This window comes from Bubalus bubalis, chromosome 15, assembly GCF_019923935.1.
Source record: "Bubalus bubalis isolate 160015118507 breed Murrah chromosome 15, NDDB_SH_1, whole genome shotgun sequence".
Classification (NCBI taxonomy): domain Eukaryota; kingdom Metazoa; phylum Chordata; class Mammalia; order Artiodactyla; family Bovidae; genus Bubalus; species Bubalus bubalis.
Window position 1 is genome coordinate 15,285,158 of NC_059171.1, and position 20,750 is coordinate 15,305,907.

Genomic DNA, 20,750 nt, shown 5'->3' on the forward strand with positions numbered 1-20,750 from the left:
CTTCATGATTTGATAAGACCTTGCATGTTTAGTTAAGTCCATTGCACATAGAAAGTACTTAGTAAGTCCTGGCTATGAAAATGGTTATGATTTATTATCTTTCTCATCATTAAATAATATGTCATTGTACCCTGCCAATACTCCAGAGATGATAAGTAGGAGTACCATGTCCAGTCTGTACCATGCCCAGAGCGAACCAGCCTGTGCCACCCTCTAACGTCCTCTAATCCTTCAGTTCAGTTCAGTTCAGTCGCTCAGTCGTGTCTGACTCTTTGTGACCCCATGAATCACAGCACGCCAGGCCTCCCTGTGCATCACCAACTCCTGGAGTTCTCCCAAACTCACGTCCATCGAGTTTGGCATCGGTGATGCCATCCAGCCATCTCATCCTCTGTCATCCCCTTCTTCTCCTGCCCCCAATCCCTCCCAACATCAGAGTCTTTTCCAATGAGTCGACTCTTCGCACGAGGTGGCCAAAGTATTGGAGTTTCAGCTTTAGCATCAGTCCTTCCAATGAATTAATTAGTTAATTAGTTAGTAAAGGACAGCATTCTTTCCTTTCCACCTTTTGTCAAGAATTCTGAAGACTCTAAGAAAAGTGACTCAGAAGGTGAGCCAACTGGACTCCTGGTGTTACTTATAAACTCTGTCCTGGGAATTATTTCAGGGTCTGTAGCAGCAAATCTCAAGCACCATTCACCTTGCCCATAAAGCTGGAGTCTGAGTAGAAAGGACGGGGCAGCTAAGAACATGTTGTCTCACAAAGTAGCGTCAGCTTCCTTTTTCATCATCAGCCTTTTTGAAAGAACACACAAAAATGTATAAATTGTGGTTTATCTCACAACAGGAGCATCTAACCAAATGTCCTGTAATTATATGTTGGGTGGCTACTGAGAATAATCACTGTTTCTTCATGATAAGGATGGTCCTAAGAATTACATTAATGAGGGTGAACTGTAATAGCATTGGGAATTCAGCTACATTTAAATGTTAAATTTACATCTCGGCCTTGTAGATTCCCTATAAATTGATTACTATGGGCCAGGATCTTTTCCTGAGCATTGGCGTTTAATGGCTATTCCTTGAATTGATGCTTTACTTTAAGTGAAGCGTGTTTGCATTAAAAGCACATTCATTTCCCAGTCTCCTTCTTCTACATTTGTTTCCTTTGTTTTGGAATCCACAAAGCCTTTGATGTTTAGCTCATTTTTCCCCCTCACTGCATAATGATCTTTAGAAGGTTATACTTTAAAAGGTTTTGTGTTTTTTTAAAAATGACATCCCTTTAGCAGATAGTCAATTAATGAGGCTGCGTTTAACTGCCAAATGGGAGCCAGCCAGGTGACCAAGAAAGAAAAAGGCTATTGGTGTAAATAAAAGAGCGTATTAGAGTAACTGAGCCAATATTCACCAAATTTTTCACCAGTGTCAACCTCTAAGTTTACTTGCTCCGTTTTCAAGGGTTATGGTTTGAGGCAAGACTATTCACCACGTTTCTATTTTCCTTGTAGTTCTTTCCCCAGAAGCTGGTGTGGAGAAAATCTGACTATATTTTGCAGTTTTATTCAAGTGGTTTGTGATCTTTTTGAAATCAATTGACTTACACAAAAGTGTGGACATACTTATTTTGGATAAATCCATGCTATCTGACATATAAACAAACAATAAAGAATCGAAAGGAGTCTAGAGGTGCTCCCTCCCAGATCAATTTTCCTCATTGGCCTGGGCTGCCTGTAAATTGATTCACAAGGTATCATTCTCATTTTTCTGGATTTTGATTGCATGTTATTCGCTAGTGGTGGTGGTGTTCAGTCGCCCAGTCGTGTCCTACCCTTTGTGACCCCATGGACTGCAGCACGCCAGGCCTCTCTGTCCCTCACCATCTCTCAAAGTTTGCCCAAGTTTATATCCATTTCATTGGTGATGCCATCCAGCAATCTCATCCTCTGACACCCTCTTCTCCTTCTGCCCTCAAACCTTCCCAGCATCAGGGACTTTTCTGATGAGTCAGCTGTTCGCATCAGATGACTAAAGTACTGGAGTTTCAGCTTCAGCATCAGTCCCTCCAATGAGTGTCCAAGGCTGATTTCCCTTAAGATTGACTGGTTTGATATCCTTGCTGCCCAAGGGACTTGCAGGAGTTTTCTCTAGCACCACATCTAGTGTCACTTTTTGTTATTTTTAATGCTGCTATCTTTTCAGATGAGATTGTTTTTAGTAGTAAAGCTTTCTTCTGTATATTTCCTATTTTCTCTGTACAACTTCCCATGACCTTCACACTATGATATCCAAAAACGAAAAGGCCCATCTTGGTACAGACTCTTGGGCCCTCTAGCCCAGAATTCTACTGCTGACAATAGCCCCAAAGCCATTTTGTGGAGGACTTGGCTGCCCACCTTCATGACCCCTAAAATTTGGAGTGCACACTCTAAAATAATGTCATAACTCTTTGTAACCCAACATGGCTTGATCAGCTCTGAATTTAGTTAGATCCATTTCAGTTCATTTCAGTTCAGTCGCTCAGTCATGTCCGACTCTTTGCGACCCCATGACTCGCAGCACGCCAGGCCTCTCTGTCCATCACCAACTCCCGGAGTTCACTCAGACTCACGTCCATCGAGTCAGTGATGCCAGTCAGCCATCTCAGCCTCTGTCGTCCCCTTCTCCTCCTGCCCCCAATCCCTCCCAGCATCAGAGTCTTTTCCAATGAGTCAACTCTTCACATGAGGTGGCCAAAGTACTGGAGTTTCAGCTTTAGCATCATTCCTTCCAAAGAAATCCCAGGGCTGATCTCCTTCAGAATGGACTGGTTGGATCTCCCTGCAGTTCAAGGGACCCTCAAGAGTCTTCTCCAACACCACAGTTCAAAAGCATCAATTCTTCAGTGCTCAATTTTCTTCACAGTCCAACTCTCACATCCATACATGACCACTGGAAAAACCATAGCCTTGACTAGATGGACCTTTGTTGGCAAAGTAATGTCTCTGCTTTTTAATATGCTATCTAGGGTGGTCGTAACTTTCCTTTCAAGGAGTAAGCATATTTTAATTTCATAGCTACAATCACCATCTGCAGTGATTTTGGAGCCCCCCAAAATAAAGTCTGACTCTGTTTCCACTGTTTCCCCATCTATTTCCCATGAAGTGATGGTACCGGATGCCATGATCTTTGTTTTCTGAATGTTGAGCTTTAAACCAACTTTTTCACTCTCCTCTTTCACTTTCATCAAGGGACAATTTTAGCCTGGGTGGGGGCAGGCAGGAGAGGGGAAATGGAGATCCACAGTGTAACTTGAAGGGCCAGTGTGGGTTCTCAAAACTGATTCCAATTCCCAAAGGTGATACCAATCCTCAGGTGGGCTGCCTTGAGCAGTGAGAAGTACCCAGCTGCTTCTGTTCTTCGTCTCACAGCCAGTTAGATCCCTGTGCACGGTAACACTTAGATCCCTGTGCACGGTAACACTTAGATCCCTGTGCACGGCAATGCACGGCAGAACATTCCCTTCAGTCCTACAGCAAGCGGAACCTTTTGATTGTCAGCATAGTTTTATCAAAGTTTCTTTGGGTGAAATACCCCCTTCTCCTTTTTTGTAACTTTTTAAAAACCTATTTAAAGATTGTAAAAACAATACAACTCTTCCTTTTATGAAAACTATGACCTCTTTTTCCCGATAGACTATAGGGAAGTGCTTTAGTGCTTTAATATTAATAACAAACTTTTTTTTAAAGTAAATTTTACAGATCCGCCAAGCTGGCCTTGTGGCAGTGAGTATCACTAATCAGAGGTTTGTAGAGTCTCCCTTGCAGCCTCTCTCATGAATGGACATCTTCCTATCGACCTGTTGCCCTCCAGAACAGTGGTCATTTGCAGTGGCTCTCTCCAGCTGCCCCATGCCCCCAGCATTCCTGCAATACCCCTGCCAGCCAGCCTTCCAGAATCACTCATATTCAGTGCAGGAAGCAGGTCTAGCACATGTCCATGCAACACTCGCAACTTCTCTCATTCCTTTGTGTCTACTTGCCAAGAGAATGGAGGTGGCAAGCAGAAAAGGTCTGTATCTACTAACAGCTGTCTTCCACTGCACATGCAGCTTTGTAACCTTTATATATCTGTATCCAGAAATCAAAATCTTTCCATTAGAACACAACTGTAGAAAACCAGGATGATTTTAAGACTTTCATTATAAACTCCACCCTGGCACCAATTTTTGGAGTCTTTCCAAGTCTGAAGACCCGTGTGCATTGAATGTTCTCACAGTGTACTCTGTCAGAGATGGTTTTTACTGATGTTTTCTTAGGAGCATCGTTCTCAGGCGTGGAGAGAACTGCAGAAAGGCATTTACAAGAGTCGCACTGACTCAGATAGGTGGAGCTTTATTGACATCAGGCCATGAAAGAAGAATGGGCAATCATTTCTATATGAACAAAGGGGCATTGATAAATTAAGACTGACAAGTAAACATGAGTAAGATTCAAAATTACACCTCTCAGAAGAAGTGTCAGTATTAGTTTGAGTTGCAAAACAAGGTAGATGGAGAGAGTGGTGTTCTTATCACTACATATGAAAACTATGACTACATATGCACACATACAAAATTACAAACTCCAAGATGAGGAGCCAGTCATAGACGAATGCGGCTGTACTTTTAAGGTTTCTAGGCAAGTGGCATTAAATTATAATTTTCTGAACAGAAAAATCATGACTCATGGGGAAGGTGCAAGGCAAGTCAGGAGAGAAATTAGGATATTAAGAGGTGGGTGGTAGATGCTGAAGACAAGTCCAATTTTATACACACACACACACACACACACACGTGTGTTTTTCTATATATAGAGAGATACACATGTTGATATATACACATGCATTTACATTAATATGTGTGTGTCTGTGTATAAAATTTGCTTTTCTTTTCCCCCCAACAGTCCTCATAACTGGGGACCATACAGGGAGAAGGCAGAAGACGAGCCCTTATGTTGGTGACCACTTCGCCCAGTGCTTTTAGAGTAACCATGGATAAAATCATAGACGGGATCCATGAGTCACTGAACTTTGGAGAAGAAACATGAATGTGATTATTTCTTTAAGGCTTAAGGTTGTAGATGGGTGGTATTAAATTATAACTTTCTAAAAGGTAAAATCATGATTCACATGCAAATCAAAAATGAACGCATGTCATGTCAAAGATTTTATTCAATTCATTCATTAATATGAGAATCAGTAAGATATTCACACTAATTCAAAGAGCATTTGAGAAACTGTTTGTGATTTAATAAATATTAACCTAAGATTGCCAAGTTAGATAAAAACTTGTTAACTGGTTAATGTTTTAGAGGCCAATAAACTATAAACTTCGGAACTAACTGTTTTATGGGACAGAAATAATTTTCATCTTTGCTAGACATATCTCGGAGAAGGCGATGGCACCCCACTCCAGTACTCTTGCCTGGAAAATCCCAGGGATGGGGGAGCCTGGTGGGCTGCCATCTATGGGGTCGCACAGAGTCAGACACGACTGAAGCGACTTAGCAGCAGCAGCAGCAGACTAAATATCTATGAGTTAACATAAAACATCACTAAGTCTGGGGACCTTTATTGAGTAGTAAGCAACGAGTCAAACTAAATACGTCGTCCTAGATCATCTTTGCATGGACTTTGCCCCTGAATGACATTGGAAATATATACTACCCACCTTTTTGTTTTATTTTCAACTTGTGGATAGTTTCCATAACAGTGGTGAAAAGTAAAGGAACATATTGAGTAGTACAGAATAGAGTGTTTAGATCCCAGCTTATACATGAAATATCCCATGTTTTTGGTAACAAGAATCTTCTTGTCTTTCACCAAGGCAGCAAGTGAGAGGAGAATCCCCAGAAAATAGGATTTTCTTAGCAAAATTGCTACAGAGGCAGAGAATGCAGTCAGTATATACCTCTACTTTTGCCCCATTGCTGCTGCTGCTGCTGCTAAGTCACTTCAGTCGTGTCCGACTCTGTGCGACCCCAGAAACGGCAGTCCACCAGGCTCCCTCATCCCTGGGATTCTCTAGGCAAGAACACTGGAGTGGGTTGCCATTTCCTTCTCCAATGCATGAAAGTGGAAAGTGAAAGTGAAGTAGCTCAGTCGTGTCCGACTCCTAGCGACCCCATGGACTGCAGCCCACCAGGCTCCTCCATCCATGGGATTTTCCAGGCAAGAGTGCTGGAGTGGGGTGCCATTGCCCCATTAGATGTTTAATAATTCATTCATTTATCCATTCAGTGATCCAACAAACAGTTACTGAGAGCTTACTACCTGCCAGGCATCGGGGATTAGAGTGAAAAAGACAAAGCCCTTGCTCTTACTTTCTAATGGGAAAACCAGGCAGCAAATAATGAAATCATTATAAGACTAACATAGGTTTAGGTAGTAGAAACTGCTATGAAAAGTGAGGGGAAACAAGCAGGGTAAGGGGATAATGAATGATCAGAGGGGAAGGGTGGGTTTTAGGTGGGATGGGTTTTAGCTGGGATGGGTTTTAGCTCCTGGGAGGACTGGCAGGCCCTGCAGGGTGCGGCCCAGCAGGAACAGAGGGCGTGGTGGCAGGAGGGCTTCTGACCTTCATCTCTGACAAGTAGTCCCAGGCTGCCTGCGCCCACTGTCAGAACGTGACTGAGTCTTCACTCTAGTTCATGGCCCAAGATACCTCCAGCTTGAATTTCCATCTCCTTGTCATGAAGCAAAATAGGGATGGGGGACTAGTGCTGAGAGTGGAGCAAACCACACACACACACAGTTCTCCACCAGGGAAAATAAAAACTCTTACCAGGTGCCCTGGGATAGGGCAGGGAGAGAAGGCGCAGAAAACTGGTTAGGAGCAGAGTTTTCAAGTCAGAGATACCTGGGTTTGAATCCTATCTCTATCACTTACTACCATGTGACTCCAGTTATTTAAATCAATTTTCCATGTGTCAATGAGGCATGATGGTCATTCCTTCATGGCGTCACTTGGAAAGTTAAATGAAATAGACTCCAAAAAGCCCTAGGCACACTGGAAGTCCTCAACAAATAGTATTGTTCCTGTTATTCCTACAGTTTTGGAGAGCCTGCAATGCTATCTTCATGTAGCAGTAATTAATTAGTCTTATTACAGCCATACAGTTCTTCAGCTTAATGGGAAGATGAATCATTTTCACAGAGTTTAGGTACATGTGAACTGGAGGTCCTCCAGATATGTGGGTGTTGACCTTTGATCTGTGGTCAAAATGATCCCAGCCACCAAGCCAAGTTTTCCAAAGAGATGAAACAAGAAAGGTCTTAGTGACACTTGAAACTTTTTAGCACATACTTGGAAATTCCTGGGTGAGAATTTAGAAAGTAAAATTATAATCCTTTTCATGGAGTTTTGATCTGGGACATTTCTCCAGTTCCGCTCCTGTCCTGTCCTTTCCTTTGTTTTACTTTTCTTTTCTCTTGTAAGTTGCTTCTCTTCTGAAGTGCTAGGGGTTAGGAAGATATTAATTACCTGCACCTCACTCTAATTTTCAATGATATTTAATATAGTAAGGATAAAACTGCCCCTTTTGAAAAGAGAGATTAAATGTCTGCGAATTTCACAAATTGATTTTCTAATTGTTTTGGTAATAATGTTTCTTCATCTGATAATGTTGCTGAAAGAAATAATTTTAATTAAACTTTAAATATAATTTTGTATTTTATACAAGAGACTAACTTTTCTTGCAGGGAATAAGTTAAGGCCATAACATTCTTCTCTAACCCCATAATTATTATGATCAGGAAATGTCTGTAATACATTACACTGTAATTAAATTGCATACCCAGACTGTTCAAGATCTGTTTATAAAGTAGAAATGGATTTTCCACAGCTGCTTGCCTGTGAGTGCATCCTTCATGAAACATTGCGGCAGTCAATGTATGCCCGGAAATAACAGACTTGAATTGAATCTCTGAAAGCTTTCAAATGTCTTTCAAAAACTTCTCATAACATGAATTGCTTAATTTGTGTACATGAAAACCCACTGATTACATATGAATGAGTCAACCTACGATAAGAGGGGGCCATGAGAATCTTTGTGTATTTACCCCCCATCTCTTCAGAAATTAGCAAGTATTCATTTAATCTTGTTCCAGTATCCTGCCTGGACCACGGTCATTAATGGGATGGCTTTGTGAAGACTGGAATCTGCTGTGAGCAATGAGGGGCAGGTCAGGTGTTTCTTACAATGTTCACTGGACCATCTTCACCCAGTCACACAGCTGGAAAATATTTAGTGAGATGAATGTTTACAGAAAGGGATTCAGAGAGGAGAGAGAAGTGGGGAGAGCTGGAGGAGAAGGGAAAATAATCCAAACCCGGGTCAAGGCAGGGTCACATAGAACAGACCTCACAGCCCAACTGGTTCATCTTTAAGAATGATCATCAGGCTTCCCTGGTGGCTCTGTTGATAGACTCCTCCTGCCAACGCAGAAGACACGGGTTTGGTTCCTGGACCGGGAAGATCCCACATACCACAAAGCACCTAAGCCCATGAGCCACAACTGTTGAGTCTGTGCTCTAGAGTCCAGGAGCCAACATTACGAAGCCTGTGCACCCCAGAGCCCGTGCTCTGCAACAAGAGAAGCCACCACAATGAGGAGCCCACACATCACAACTAGAGAGGAGCACACAACCCCCCAACCCTGCTTTGCTGCAACTAGAGAAAAGCCCACCCGGCAACAAAGACCCAGTGCGGCCAAAATTAAGTAAATAAAAATTAAAAAAAAAACACACACGCATCAGAACCTTGATTTTTTAAATGAGAAATTTAAATCCTTCAAGTTGTAATCAGTCATGCTGTTGTGGATATGTTGGGTCGACCTTGTGGATACATAATACCTATAACAAAGTATTAACTGAGTGCCTAGTCATCCTCACCAGCATCTTGAACTTGGGTGTCATCAACCCTGATTCATTCATGAATGAGGAAAACTGAGGCTGTGTGGCCTAGCGTGATTTGCCTGAATTCACCCAAGTTTGAATTTGAACCCAGTCATACCTGATGCTAATGCCTATATTCTCTCAGCTGTATCTCCCTGTCTAGGTCCAGTTCCCTGACTGACAAGCTCAAGGACATATCTTCACATCCTTAAATTCCAAACTTCCATTAGAACTAACTTCCTAAAGGTGAACTGCCCTGAGCCTGCTGTAGTTTATTTCCAAGGGGTGAATATTGACCTTCAGAGCAGGCTCCTTCCTACCAGCTTTCTACTTCTAAAAATCATATACAATGGAATATTCCTCAGACTTAAAAAGAAACACACTTGAGTCAGTTCTAGTAAAGTGAACGAACCTAGAGCCTTGAGTCAGTTCCAATGAAGTGGATGAACCTACACAGAGTGAAGTAAGTCAGAAAGAGAAAAACAAATATTGTATATTAACTCATAACACATAGAATCTAGAAAGATGGTACTGATGAACCTATTTGGAGGGCAGCAGTGGAGACAAAGACATAGAGAACAGACGAAATGGACATGGGGCGGGGGCAGGAGGAAGTGGGTGGGATATATAGAGAGAGTAAAATGGAAACATATATATTACCATATGTAAAATAGATAGCCAATGCGAATTTGCTCTGTGACTCAGGGGATTCAGAGCAGGGCTCTGCAACAACCTAGAGGGGTGGGATGGGGAGGGTAGTGGGAGGGAGGTTCAAGAGGGAGGGGACATATGTGTGCCTATGGCTGATTCATGTTGATGTTTGGCAGAAACCAACTCAATCGTTTGTTCAGTCACTCAGTTGTGTCCAACGCTTTGCGACCCCATAGACTGCAGCACGCCAAGCTTCCCTGTCCATCACCAGCTCTCAAAGCTTGCTCAAACTCATGTCCATCGAGTCAATGATGCCATCCAACCATCTTGTCCTCTGTCGTCCCCTTCTCCTGCCTTCAATCTTTCCCAGCATCAGGGTCTTTTCCAATGAGTCGGCTCCTTGCATCAGGTGGCCAAAGTATTAAAGGTTCAGCTTCAGCATCAGTCCATCCAGTGAATATTCAGGACTGATTTCCTTTAGGATTGACTGGTTAGATCTCCTTGCAATTCAAGGGACTCTCAAGAGTCTTCTCCAGCACCACAGTTAGAAAGCATCAATTCTTCAGTGCTCAGCCTTCTTTATGGTCCAACTCTCACATCCATACATGACTACAGGAAAAGCCATAGCTTTGACTATATGGACCTTGTTGGCACAGTGATGTCTCTGCTTTTTAATATGCTGTCTAGGTTTATCACAGATTTTCTTCCAAGGAGCAAGCATCTTTCAATTTCATGGCTGCAGTCACTGTCCACAGTGATTTTTGAGCCCAAGAAAATAAAGTCTGTCACTGTTTCCATTGTTTCAATTATCCTTCAGCTAAAAATAAATTTAATTGTTAAAAAAAAATCATTTGGAAAAAAAAAGAAAAAAAAATCATTTGATAATTCCCTGTTCAGAACTCACATACCTGTCAAAGACACTGTGCCGTTTTCCCCTAAGGATAGTTAAGATTTCCCCTGCTGCCCCTACCCTGTATTGTCAGGTGCTCTCAGAAATTGAAATGCAGGCTGTCCCTCCATGCTGGTCTTTCCGATCAGCGGCTGTCACTGATAAAACGTCTCCTTGGAACCACAGAGACAAAGCTGCAAGGCTGCCAGCAGGCCGGCTCTCATATCTCCTGTGGTTATCAGTGTTCTCATTGGTGGTACCAGATCTTCTGGAACTGTTTCAGTTTTGTAAAATGTTCATGGGAACGTCGATGGTCTCTGAGGAAATGCTTTCCTTAAGTCACCAGTTTCTAAAGGGAGGCAGCCAAGTTCCCAGCCATCTGGCAGTCAGTTTCTTTTGGTCTGAGACAGAAATGGAATTTCAGAGGGCATGCACAAATATTTCTTGCCTCTATTTTTTCTGTAAGGAATTTGGAGCCTTAGTCTGTCAGCCACCATGCCGAGTCTTTAGGAAACTAAATGGGAGCAAACCAGCCCTGAGCGAGCCGTACTCTGCCTGTTGGAGTTAAATGTCCTTTCCTGTTTCTGCAGGTTCACAGTTGTGACATCTATCTAGCTTCAGTGACTTCCATTCTTTGAAATCCTTGATGCCATCCTTAACACATCCATAATAGGACATCCACCCCAAGCTAACTGGGATCCAGAGAGCACATGCTTCTCACCAGCTTTAACTAGGTCCAAAATGTCATGATTCCTGTTAAACTGCTTCTTTTTCCTACCAGAGTAAACACACTGGTCTGCCTCTCCTGGGCTGTGCTGTGAGTTCACGGCGTGAGCTGTCTTCTAGTTTAAAAATGGGCTGCTGCCCTGTGCACTGTTTGGGGGTTTAGCTATCTTTGTCCACATGCTGTTCAGAGAATTTCAGAGGCTGGGATATCATCGTCTGGCCCTGCTCTTTGTCACTTGTCCCCCAAACTGTACCTCCTCCCCAGCCGTGTCCTCGCCACCACAGTCGTTTTCGGAGTTCCAGCTCCACGTTTTTCTGGGCTATCTCCCTAAGGTGCAGCTCCAGTCTCCCCATCTTCTTGCCCGTTGGCCCCCCCAGTGGCTCCCTGTTTAAGGACTACATTCAGTCTATTTTCAGCCTTATTTAGGACTTTTTCATGGATAAATCAGTTGCCAATTTTATCTGCCTGAAATTAAGCCACATCACCCAAACTGGAATGGTCACATGTTCTGTTCACCTGGAATATCTTTGTCTGTTGACATCCTAAGTACTTGTGCTAGATACTCTCTTTCACTACTCCATATCAATCCTCACCTTTCTCTACCCTGTACTGTGTGTGCCCTGGGAGGCGAACTCTTATGGACTACCCTCTGGCTTATGATTGGGTTTGGCCAAGGGAGCCCAGTCGGATATGAGAGGCACCAGCGGGGACTAATTCGCTGGCTTCTACAGACACGCGCAGGTCCTCTGGTGGCCCTCTCCAGTATTGCTGCCTTCTTCTGTGCCTCTGAGGCTGAGAGGTGGTGATGGCCTTCCTTGCAGCTCCTTTAGCATCCCTTACTAGTTTTATTTAACCATGACCACTGTTTGTAAATAATCCTTTCATTAAATTTTCCCAGTTTTCTCCTTGGAGTGTCCCATCTGTTTCCTACAAAGGCTCTAACTGACACTGCACCCTCAAGCCTCAGTTCACATATAAAATTTGCTGATTTTATTCATTCACTTTGAAAATATACATTCATCATCTATTTGCTGTTACATTTTAGGCTTTTTGTGGTTGTTCAGTTGCTAAGTCATGTCCAACTCTTTACAAGCCCATGGACTGAAGCCCGCCAGGCCTGCCTGTCCCTCACTATCTCCCGAAGTCTGCCCAAGTTCATGTCCACTGAGTCGGTGATGCCGTCCAACCATCTCACCTTCTGCTGACCCCTTCTCCTGCCGCCTTCAATCTTTCCCAGCAACAGGCTCTGTTCCACTGAGTCAGCAGTCCACATCAGGTGGCCAAAATATTGGAGCTTCAGCTTCAGCTGGTGACAGAGTAGAGAACAAAACAGTGGCCTTGCCTTCAGGGAACTTACAATATAGTGGAGAAAACAAATGTGAAACAGGCAATTATAAGACAGAATGGTGAAGATTCTGACAGAAGAAGTATGGAGAGCACGCAGCAAGGGTACCTAACATAGGGCTCAGAAAAGGTCATTCAACTACTCGAAGTGTCCACTGTTTTTTGTCCTTTCCCCACAGCATTCAGTACATTCTGATTGTGTTATTATTACTTGTGGACACATTTTTGCTGCCTCTACTGCAGAATATGCTTTTGAGAGCAGAGACTGTCTTTTTCACCTTTATATCTTAGCCCACTGCTAGAATGTTGTAGGAACTCAAGTACTTGTCCAGTTGAATTGGATAGAACCTTCTGGACACTTATAAACCTCAGCTCCAGCCCGCACACTGAAGGTTGTACATCATTAGCCTGGATAATGGTGAGACTCCACCCTTTCAGAGCTGTTTGAGAAACAGAAAAGATGTTTTATTAGTTTAGAAAGAAAAAATCACTGAACAGGAAGAAACCTCCTCAACGCAGGTGAAGGGTTCGATAGGTGTTATCAGTTTAATACACCCTGTTTTGGATATTTGCTGACAGGTATTGGAATCTTTAATTGTCAGAGTTGAGAGCTGAGCTTTCTTTTATGTATTTACTTTGCTTCAGTGGCTTGTGTTAGATTTGATAGCACCATAGTTGAACTCAGTGTGAAATATGAATGAATAGAAAGAAATTCGTATCTTACTCCAGAGCAAGGAGTTTGGGAAGATAAGTATGGGAAAACCTTGGTACAAAGTTTTTAAAACTTGGGTTGGTGGAAAGAAAACCTGGATAGCATTCTGAGGCAATAGAGGGCTCAAGAACAATGAGCCTGTCCACTGCACAGACCAGGAAGTAGAGGAATGGGAGAAGAGAATGCTGGCAATGTGGTAGACCAGAAGCTCCTAGACACATCATGCCACCCCGTCCCCCGAAAAAATAATTGTTGGGTAAAACAATGACTGTCTTCCTATAATACATGGCTTAGTAAGGCAAAATAAGGAAATTCCTCAGAGGTGAAAGATGATGAACTGAGAATCCGTAAGAAGTGAGTAAACTCCAGAGCCTTTGTCTGAGGGTATTTTTGCCCATCCTTGTTCTCCTAGAGAATGGATTTAGAGAGAACTGAGTGCATCTGGGACAGGAGACAAAACTTAGGGTCCTAGTGCCTTTTATTGATTAACTTTAGATAAATATGTAAGCTATTGAGATATCAATCATTTGAGATCTCCAGTGAGAGAACTGATATAAAGTGTGTAACTTCCAAACAAGAAGAGTTGGGGAGGTGGTAGAGGAATAATAGGAGGGGGAAAAAAAAAACTCTACACAAGGAGAGCAAGAAAGAAAAGGAAAAAAACAACAGAAAACAAATAAACATATTAGTTCAGTTCAGTCGCTCAGTCATGTCCAACTCTTTGCAACCCCATGAATCGCAGCACGCCAGGCCTCCCTGTCCATCACCAACTCCCGGAGTTCACTCAAACTCACTTCCATCGAGTCAGTGATGCCATCCAGCCATCTCATCCTCTATCGTCCCCTTCTCCTCCTGCCCCCAATCCCTCCCAGCTTCAGAGTCTTTTCCAATGAGTCAACTCTTCACATGAGGTGGCCAAAGTACTGGAGCTTCATCTTTAGCATCATTCCTTCCAAAGAATACCCAGGGTTGATCTCCTTCAGAATGGACTGGTTGGATCTCCTTGCAGTCCAAGGGACTCTCAACAGTCTTCTCCAACACCACAGTTCAAAAGCATCAATTCTTCGGAGCTCAGCTTTCTTCACAGTCCAATTCTCACATCCATACATAACCACAGGAAAAACCATAGCCTTGACTAGACAGACCTTTGTTGGCAAAGTAATGTCTCTGCTTTTCAATATGCTATCTAGGGTGGTCATAACTTTCCTTCCAAGGAGTAAGCGTCTTTTAATTTCATGGCTGCAGTCACCATCTGCAGTGATTCTGGAGCCCCAAAAAATAAAGTCTGACACTGTTTCCACTGTTTCCCCATCCATTTACTGTGATGTGATGGGACCAGATGCCATGATCTTCGTTTTCTGAATGTTGAGCTTTAAAGCCAACTTTTTCACTCTGCTCTTTCACGAAGCAAAAATTGAGATGGTATAAATGAATCCAATTTAACAATAATTGGAATCTACATTAAATGAATTATAACCTCCAGGTAAAACCCAAAGATTGTTACATTAGTTTTTAGAATTCAACTTTATTCGTAAGAGAATTCCCTAAAAATATAAGGACAGAGGCAGACTGCAAATAAATTGATGGGAAAAGACACATGAAGAATGGGGTAACGAAAGGAGGTTGTTATTAAATATTAGGAAAACTAGACTTCAAGACAAAAAGCATTACTACAAATGGCAAGGATGACCACATATTAATAAAGATGTTCAATTTATTAATACCAGAAAGATGTGATTCCAAGTTTGTGTGCTCCTACAAGCGTAACCTTTAAATATATATATTTTTTTAATTGTTAGAATTACAAAAAAAGATCCAAAATCATAGGTCATTTTCTCACATTTCTCTCAAAATTGATAAGACAATAAATCAATAATGCATTAAAAGATTTGAAGAATACAATTAACAAGCTTGATTTAATGCTTGCATACACAGTACACTGAAAGCACATTCTTTTCGACACATGCAGCATTTATTAAATGGATCATCCAATAAGCCAGGGAGAAAAATCTCAGCAAAACTCGAAGAATTTGTGTCATATAGCCCACATTCTCTAACAGTTACACTGGAAGTCAATAATGAAAAAATAACTAAGGAAACACTGTACCTTTGAAAATTAAAAAAATACATTCTAACTCGTGCATCAAAGAAAAAAAAATCAAACTAGGAATTAGTAAATATTTAGAACTAAGTGATCATGAAAATACTCATCACAGCGGATGGGCTATAGAGAGCTCAAACAGTAGCAGGGGGAAGACTGTAGCCTTACTGCTTATGTAAGGAAAGTGTTGTTTAGTCGCTCAGTCGTGTCCAACTCTTTTGTGACCCCATGGACTGTAGCCTACCAGGCTCCTCGATCCATGGAACTTTCCAGGCAATAATAATTTCCCGACTGAAATGGGTTGCCATTTCTTTCTGCAGGGGATCTTCCCAACCCTGGGATCAAACTTGCATCTCCTTCATTGGCAGACAGGTTTTTTACCTGTCTGAGCCTCCAGAAGGAAAGTGTACAAAGGAATAAACTGAGCATTCAACTCAAAAAGTTAAAAAAAAAAAAAAAAAGAATCACCCCAAACAAAGAATAAGAAGGGAAATAAGTATGAGTAAAATCAATTAAAGAAAACTACTACACATTAGAAAATATTATCCCCCCAAAATTATCTCTTTATTTTTTTAAAAAAAAGAATAATATAACCAACAAACTGCTGGCACGATTTTAATGAACAAAAAGAGAGAAGACTTCAATAACCAGTATCAGGAGTGAAAAAGAGCACTCCCTATAGACGCTGCAGACATAAACAGTGGAGAAAAAGGATGTACTAGTCCAATTTTGCTGGAACAACTGAAAAATAAAAATAGAAGCCTACCCTACAGCAAAATCAGTTCCAGTTCTAAGTAGATGAAGAATTTAAAAATTAAAAGCAAAACTTTAAAAGTTTTAGACTAAGACCCTAGGAACTATTTTTGTGATATAAAGGTAAGGAAGGATTTCTTAAACAACAGAGAAAAGTAAAAATCAAAAGGAAAGTGTTCATAAATTCAACTACATTAAGAGTAAGAACATCTATTCATCTAAATGCATGCTAAACAGAATGAAAAGAGTCACAAGCTAGGAAATGATTTATATAAACTAACCACCAACAAAAGGTTAGTATCTAAAATATATCAAGAACTCCTACAAATCAATAAGAAAAGGTGAATCGATTGAAAATAGGCAAGGGGCATGAACAGGCATTTCATGGGAAAGAAATGACAAAAAATGCAAGGGGCATGAACAGGCATTTCATGGAAAAGAAATGACAAAAAATGCAAAGAAATAACAAAACATAATCTCATTAATAATTTTAAAAATTAAAATCATATGAGATAATATTTCACATCCACTAGATCAGCAAAAACTAGCTTAACAACACTGAGTGCTAAAGAAGATGTGAAGCAAGAGGAAGACTCATATACTAACAATGGGCAGATAAACTGAAAAGAAATACATTTTAGAAATACATGATGAAATTAAACATCAGATCAGATCAGATCAGTCGCTCAGTCGTGTCCGACTCTTTGAGATCCCATGAATCGCAGCACACCAGGCCTCCCTGTCCATCACCAACTCCCGGAGTTCACTCAGACTCATGTGCATCGAGTCAGTGATGCCATCCAGCCATCTCATCCTCTGTTGTCCCCTTCTCCTCCTGCCCCCAATCCCTCCCAGCATCAGAGTCTTTTCCAATGAGTCAACTCTTTGCACCAGATGGCCAAAGTACTGGAGTTTCAGCTTCAGCATCTGTCCTTCCAAAGAAATCCCAGGGCTGATCTCCTTCAGAATGGACTGGTTGGCTCTCCTTGCAGTCCAAGGGACTCTCAAGAGTCTTCTCCAACACCACAGTTCAAAAGCATCAATTCTTCGGCACTCAGCCTTCTTCACAGTCCAACTCTCACATCCATACATGACCACTGGAAAAACCATAGCCTTGACTAGACGAACCTTTATTGGCAAAGTAATGTCTCTGCTTTTCAATATGCTATCTAGGTTGGTCATAACTTTCCTTCCAAGGAGTAAGCATCTTTTAATTTCATGGCTGCAGTCACCATCTGCAGTGATTTTGGAGCCCCAAAAAATAAAGTCTGGCACTGTTTCCACTGTTTCCCCATCTATTTCCCATGAAGTGATGGGACCAGATGCCATGATCTTCGTTTTATGAATGTTGAGCTCTAAGCCAACTTTTTCACTCTCCACTTTCACTTTCATCAAGAGGCTTTTGAGTTCCTCTTCACTTTCTGCCATAAGGGTGGTGTCATCTGCATATCTGAGGTTATTGATATTTCTCCCGGCAATCTTGATTCCAGCTTGTGTTTCTTCCAGTCCAGCATTTCTCATGATGTACTCTGCATATAAGTTAAATAAACAGGGTGACAATATACAGCCTTGACATACTCCTTTTCCTGTTTGGAACCAGTCTGTTGTTCCATGTCCAGTTCTAACTGTTGCTTCCTGACCTGTATACAAATTTCTCAAGAGGCAGATCAGGTGGTCTGGTATTCCCATCTCTTTCAGAATTTTCCACAGTTTATTGTGATCCACACAGTCAAAGGCTTTGGCATAGTCAATAAAGCAGAAATAGATGTTTTTCTGGAACTCTCTTGCTTTTTCCATGATCCAGTGGATGTTGGCAATTTGATCTCTGGTTCCTCTGCCTTTTCTAAAACCAGCTTGAACATCAGGAAGTTCACGGTTCACATATTGCTGAAGCCTGGCTTGGAGAATTTTGAGCATTACTTTACTAGCGTGTGAGATGAGTGCAATTGTGTGGTAGTTTGAGCATTCTTTGGCATTGCCTTTCTTTGGGATTGGAATGAAAACTATTTGCTGGCATATTGAGTGCAGCACTTTCACAGCATCATCTTTCAGGATTTGGAATAGCTCAACTGGAATTCCATCACCTCCACTAGCTTTGTTCGTAGTGATGCTTTCTAAGGCCCACTTGACTTCACATTCCAGGATGTCTGGCTCTAGGTCAGTGATCACACCATCGTGATTATCTTGGTTGTGAAGATCTTTTTCGTACAGTTCTTCTGTGTATTCTTGCCATCTCTTCTTAATATCTTCTGCTTCTGTTAGGTCCATACCATTTCTGTCCTTTATCGAGCTCATCTTTGCATGAAATGTTCCCTTGGTATCTCTGATTTTCTTGAAGAGATCCCTAGTCTTTCCCATTCTGTTCCAAAGAATAGCAAGAAGAGATAAGAAAGCCTTCTTCATCAATCAATGCAAAGAAATAGAGGAAAGTAAACATACGCATGCTCTATAGCCCGACAATTCCACTCCTACATTTACAGCCTGGAGAGTGTTGATTATATTGATTTGGAAAAACTATGAAGAAAAGCAAGGAGTGGCTAACACACAAGCAGAACAGGATAATGGGTCCCTCTGGAGGGACCCATGGGGTTGTGAGAAGGAGCTCATAAAATGTTAAAGGTACTGGTGATGCCTTTCTTGCATTGAATCATGGGCATATGTGAACTTTTATATTGTCAGCCTTTATTATATACATTTTTGTTCTCTACAATGTTATGTATGTATGGTATATATCTTAGTAAAATGGTAAGTAAATAAATAATTAGGCCCGAGGTGAAAGAACCCACAGAGTGGGCCCAGTAGGTTCTGAAGGATGACTAGGAGGTGTGAAGATTCCCTGAGGTTCTGATCCATAACGAAACTAGATGAAAGCCTCATGAGAGTGAGAAAGTGAAAGTCGCTCAGTCGTGTCCGACTCTGTGACCCCACGGACTATACAGTCCATGAAATTCTCCAGGACAGAGTACTGGAGTGGGTGGCCTTTCCCTTCTCCAGGGGATCTTCCCAACCCAGAGATCAAACCCAGGTATCTCGCATTGTAGGCAGATTCTTTACTAGCTGAGCCACCATTCCCTGAGGCTCTGGTCCATGACCAAACTAGAAAAAGACCTCACTAGAGTAAGAAGAAAGTTCTTAAGGGTGGTGGAGACTCCTGTTGGTGGGGCTGGCTGGGAAATTTCATGGGAAGTGACTGAATGACTTGAGAAAAAAAAATCTTGAGCAAAGGAGTACTGACTTTCTTTTGTATCCAGGGACGTACATAATTTGCACTCTGCTGATACAAAAAAAAGTACATATATTGTCCTTTTATAAATAGAGGGGACATTTGTATCACTTGCTTTTCAAATAGAGTTTATTTTCCTTCCCATAGCAGGAAGTTCAGAATTAGGCAGTATAGAGCTTACTCGGTGGGCTTGCAATATTTTCTAAACCCAGTCTCTTTCTGTGTTTCCACCTTGCCATTTTTAGTGTGGAGGCTTTTTGCCCCCTGCAGTTCTAAACCTCTCATCTCTTTTAATTCAGCACGAGGGCATTTCCTGACTCTTGTCAACCAAGTTAAGGCTTTCCTAGAACCCTCCCACGCCTGCCACTCATACCATAGTCGTCAGAACGATGCCATACGGCCATTTCCTGCTGCAAGGGAGGCTGGGAATGTCATTATTTTGCCATCACAGCCTGTCCAATAGGAGCAAGGAAGAGGGCCAGTGGTATCTGAACAGCTATTCAGCAATGTCTGTCAAAATACTTCATTAAGAGTTCTTCCTCTTTTCTCCCCAGGAGCCAGTCTACTTGATGACCTGTATAAATATTTCTCCTTCCACCACTCCCATGGAGACACCATGACCGTCATGGATCCAAAGCAGATGAATGTTGCTGCCGCTGTTTGGGCCGTTGTCTCTTACGTCGTTGCAGACTTGGAAGAAATGCTGCCCAGGTCTTAGCAAGAACAAGAGAGAGGGCACTTTTGTCCTTTCTGGCCAGGAATCCTGGGTCTGCAGCTTTAGGAAGCCCCTCTTCACCTGACAACTTTATTGATCCTTTACAAAGCACAACATTTTTTCATACTTTCTGACATTATCTTTCTTGATACTTTCCAAATTCTGTTTTCCTAAAGAATAATCCCACATAGAATCAAATCAAATCCCACCCCCACATAGAATCAAAATATGGTAGAGATCCCAGTGTGGGCATTTCTTTATACCACTTACTAAAAATATTGTTTCTACTTCAGAAGTAAGTACTGGATAAAGCTTTGGAAGACCTCTGGCTTTTATGCATGTATGTATGAACATTAAATCAAATATAGTGACACCAATTTTTTGTTCTAAGTTATTCATTGAAAGGTAGAGGAATACACAATTGTAGTATGGTCTTAATTGAACATATGCAAGCATCTGATTTTCTAATTTATACACTTCAATATTATTAGAATTTTTTAATGAGGTATGAAATTTTTTAATTAATAGAAAAAAATGTCACCACTTGAGGAAAAAATCAAGTATGTAAAATCCAATTTCCTTATTAAAGATCTACCATGAGCAAATGATAATACTATTTTACATTTATGTTTTATATATTTCACATAATATATCTATGAAGTTGGGGCTTATTCATATTTTGCTGATAACAAAACTCAGGCTCATGGGGGAAGACTCTGTG

At 41.6% G+C, this 20,750-nt stretch overlaps 1 protein-coding gene across 6 annotated transcripts in view; it reads left to right on the plus strand.

Moving 5' to 3' along the window:
- The window catches only part of CPQ (carboxypeptidase Q), a 573,403-nt gene extending 552,997 nt beyond the window's left edge, over nt 1-20,406 (plus strand). For 4 of the 6 annotated variants that reach the window (XM_025265059.3, XM_025265060.3, XM_044928552.2 and 1 more), the window contains one exon: nt 19,869-20,406. In XM_025265059.3, coding sequence (XP_025120844.3) covers nt 19,869-20,032 — 164 coding nt within the window. In that variant the 3' untranslated portion in view covers nt 20,033-20,406. Of the gene's footprint in view, nt 1-4,922; nt 5,135-19,868 lie in introns of those variants that run through there. The other 2 variants (XM_044928551.2, XR_006544845.2) reach the window with 2 other exon arrangements.
- Nucleotides 20,407-20,750: the final 344 nt, after the last annotated feature.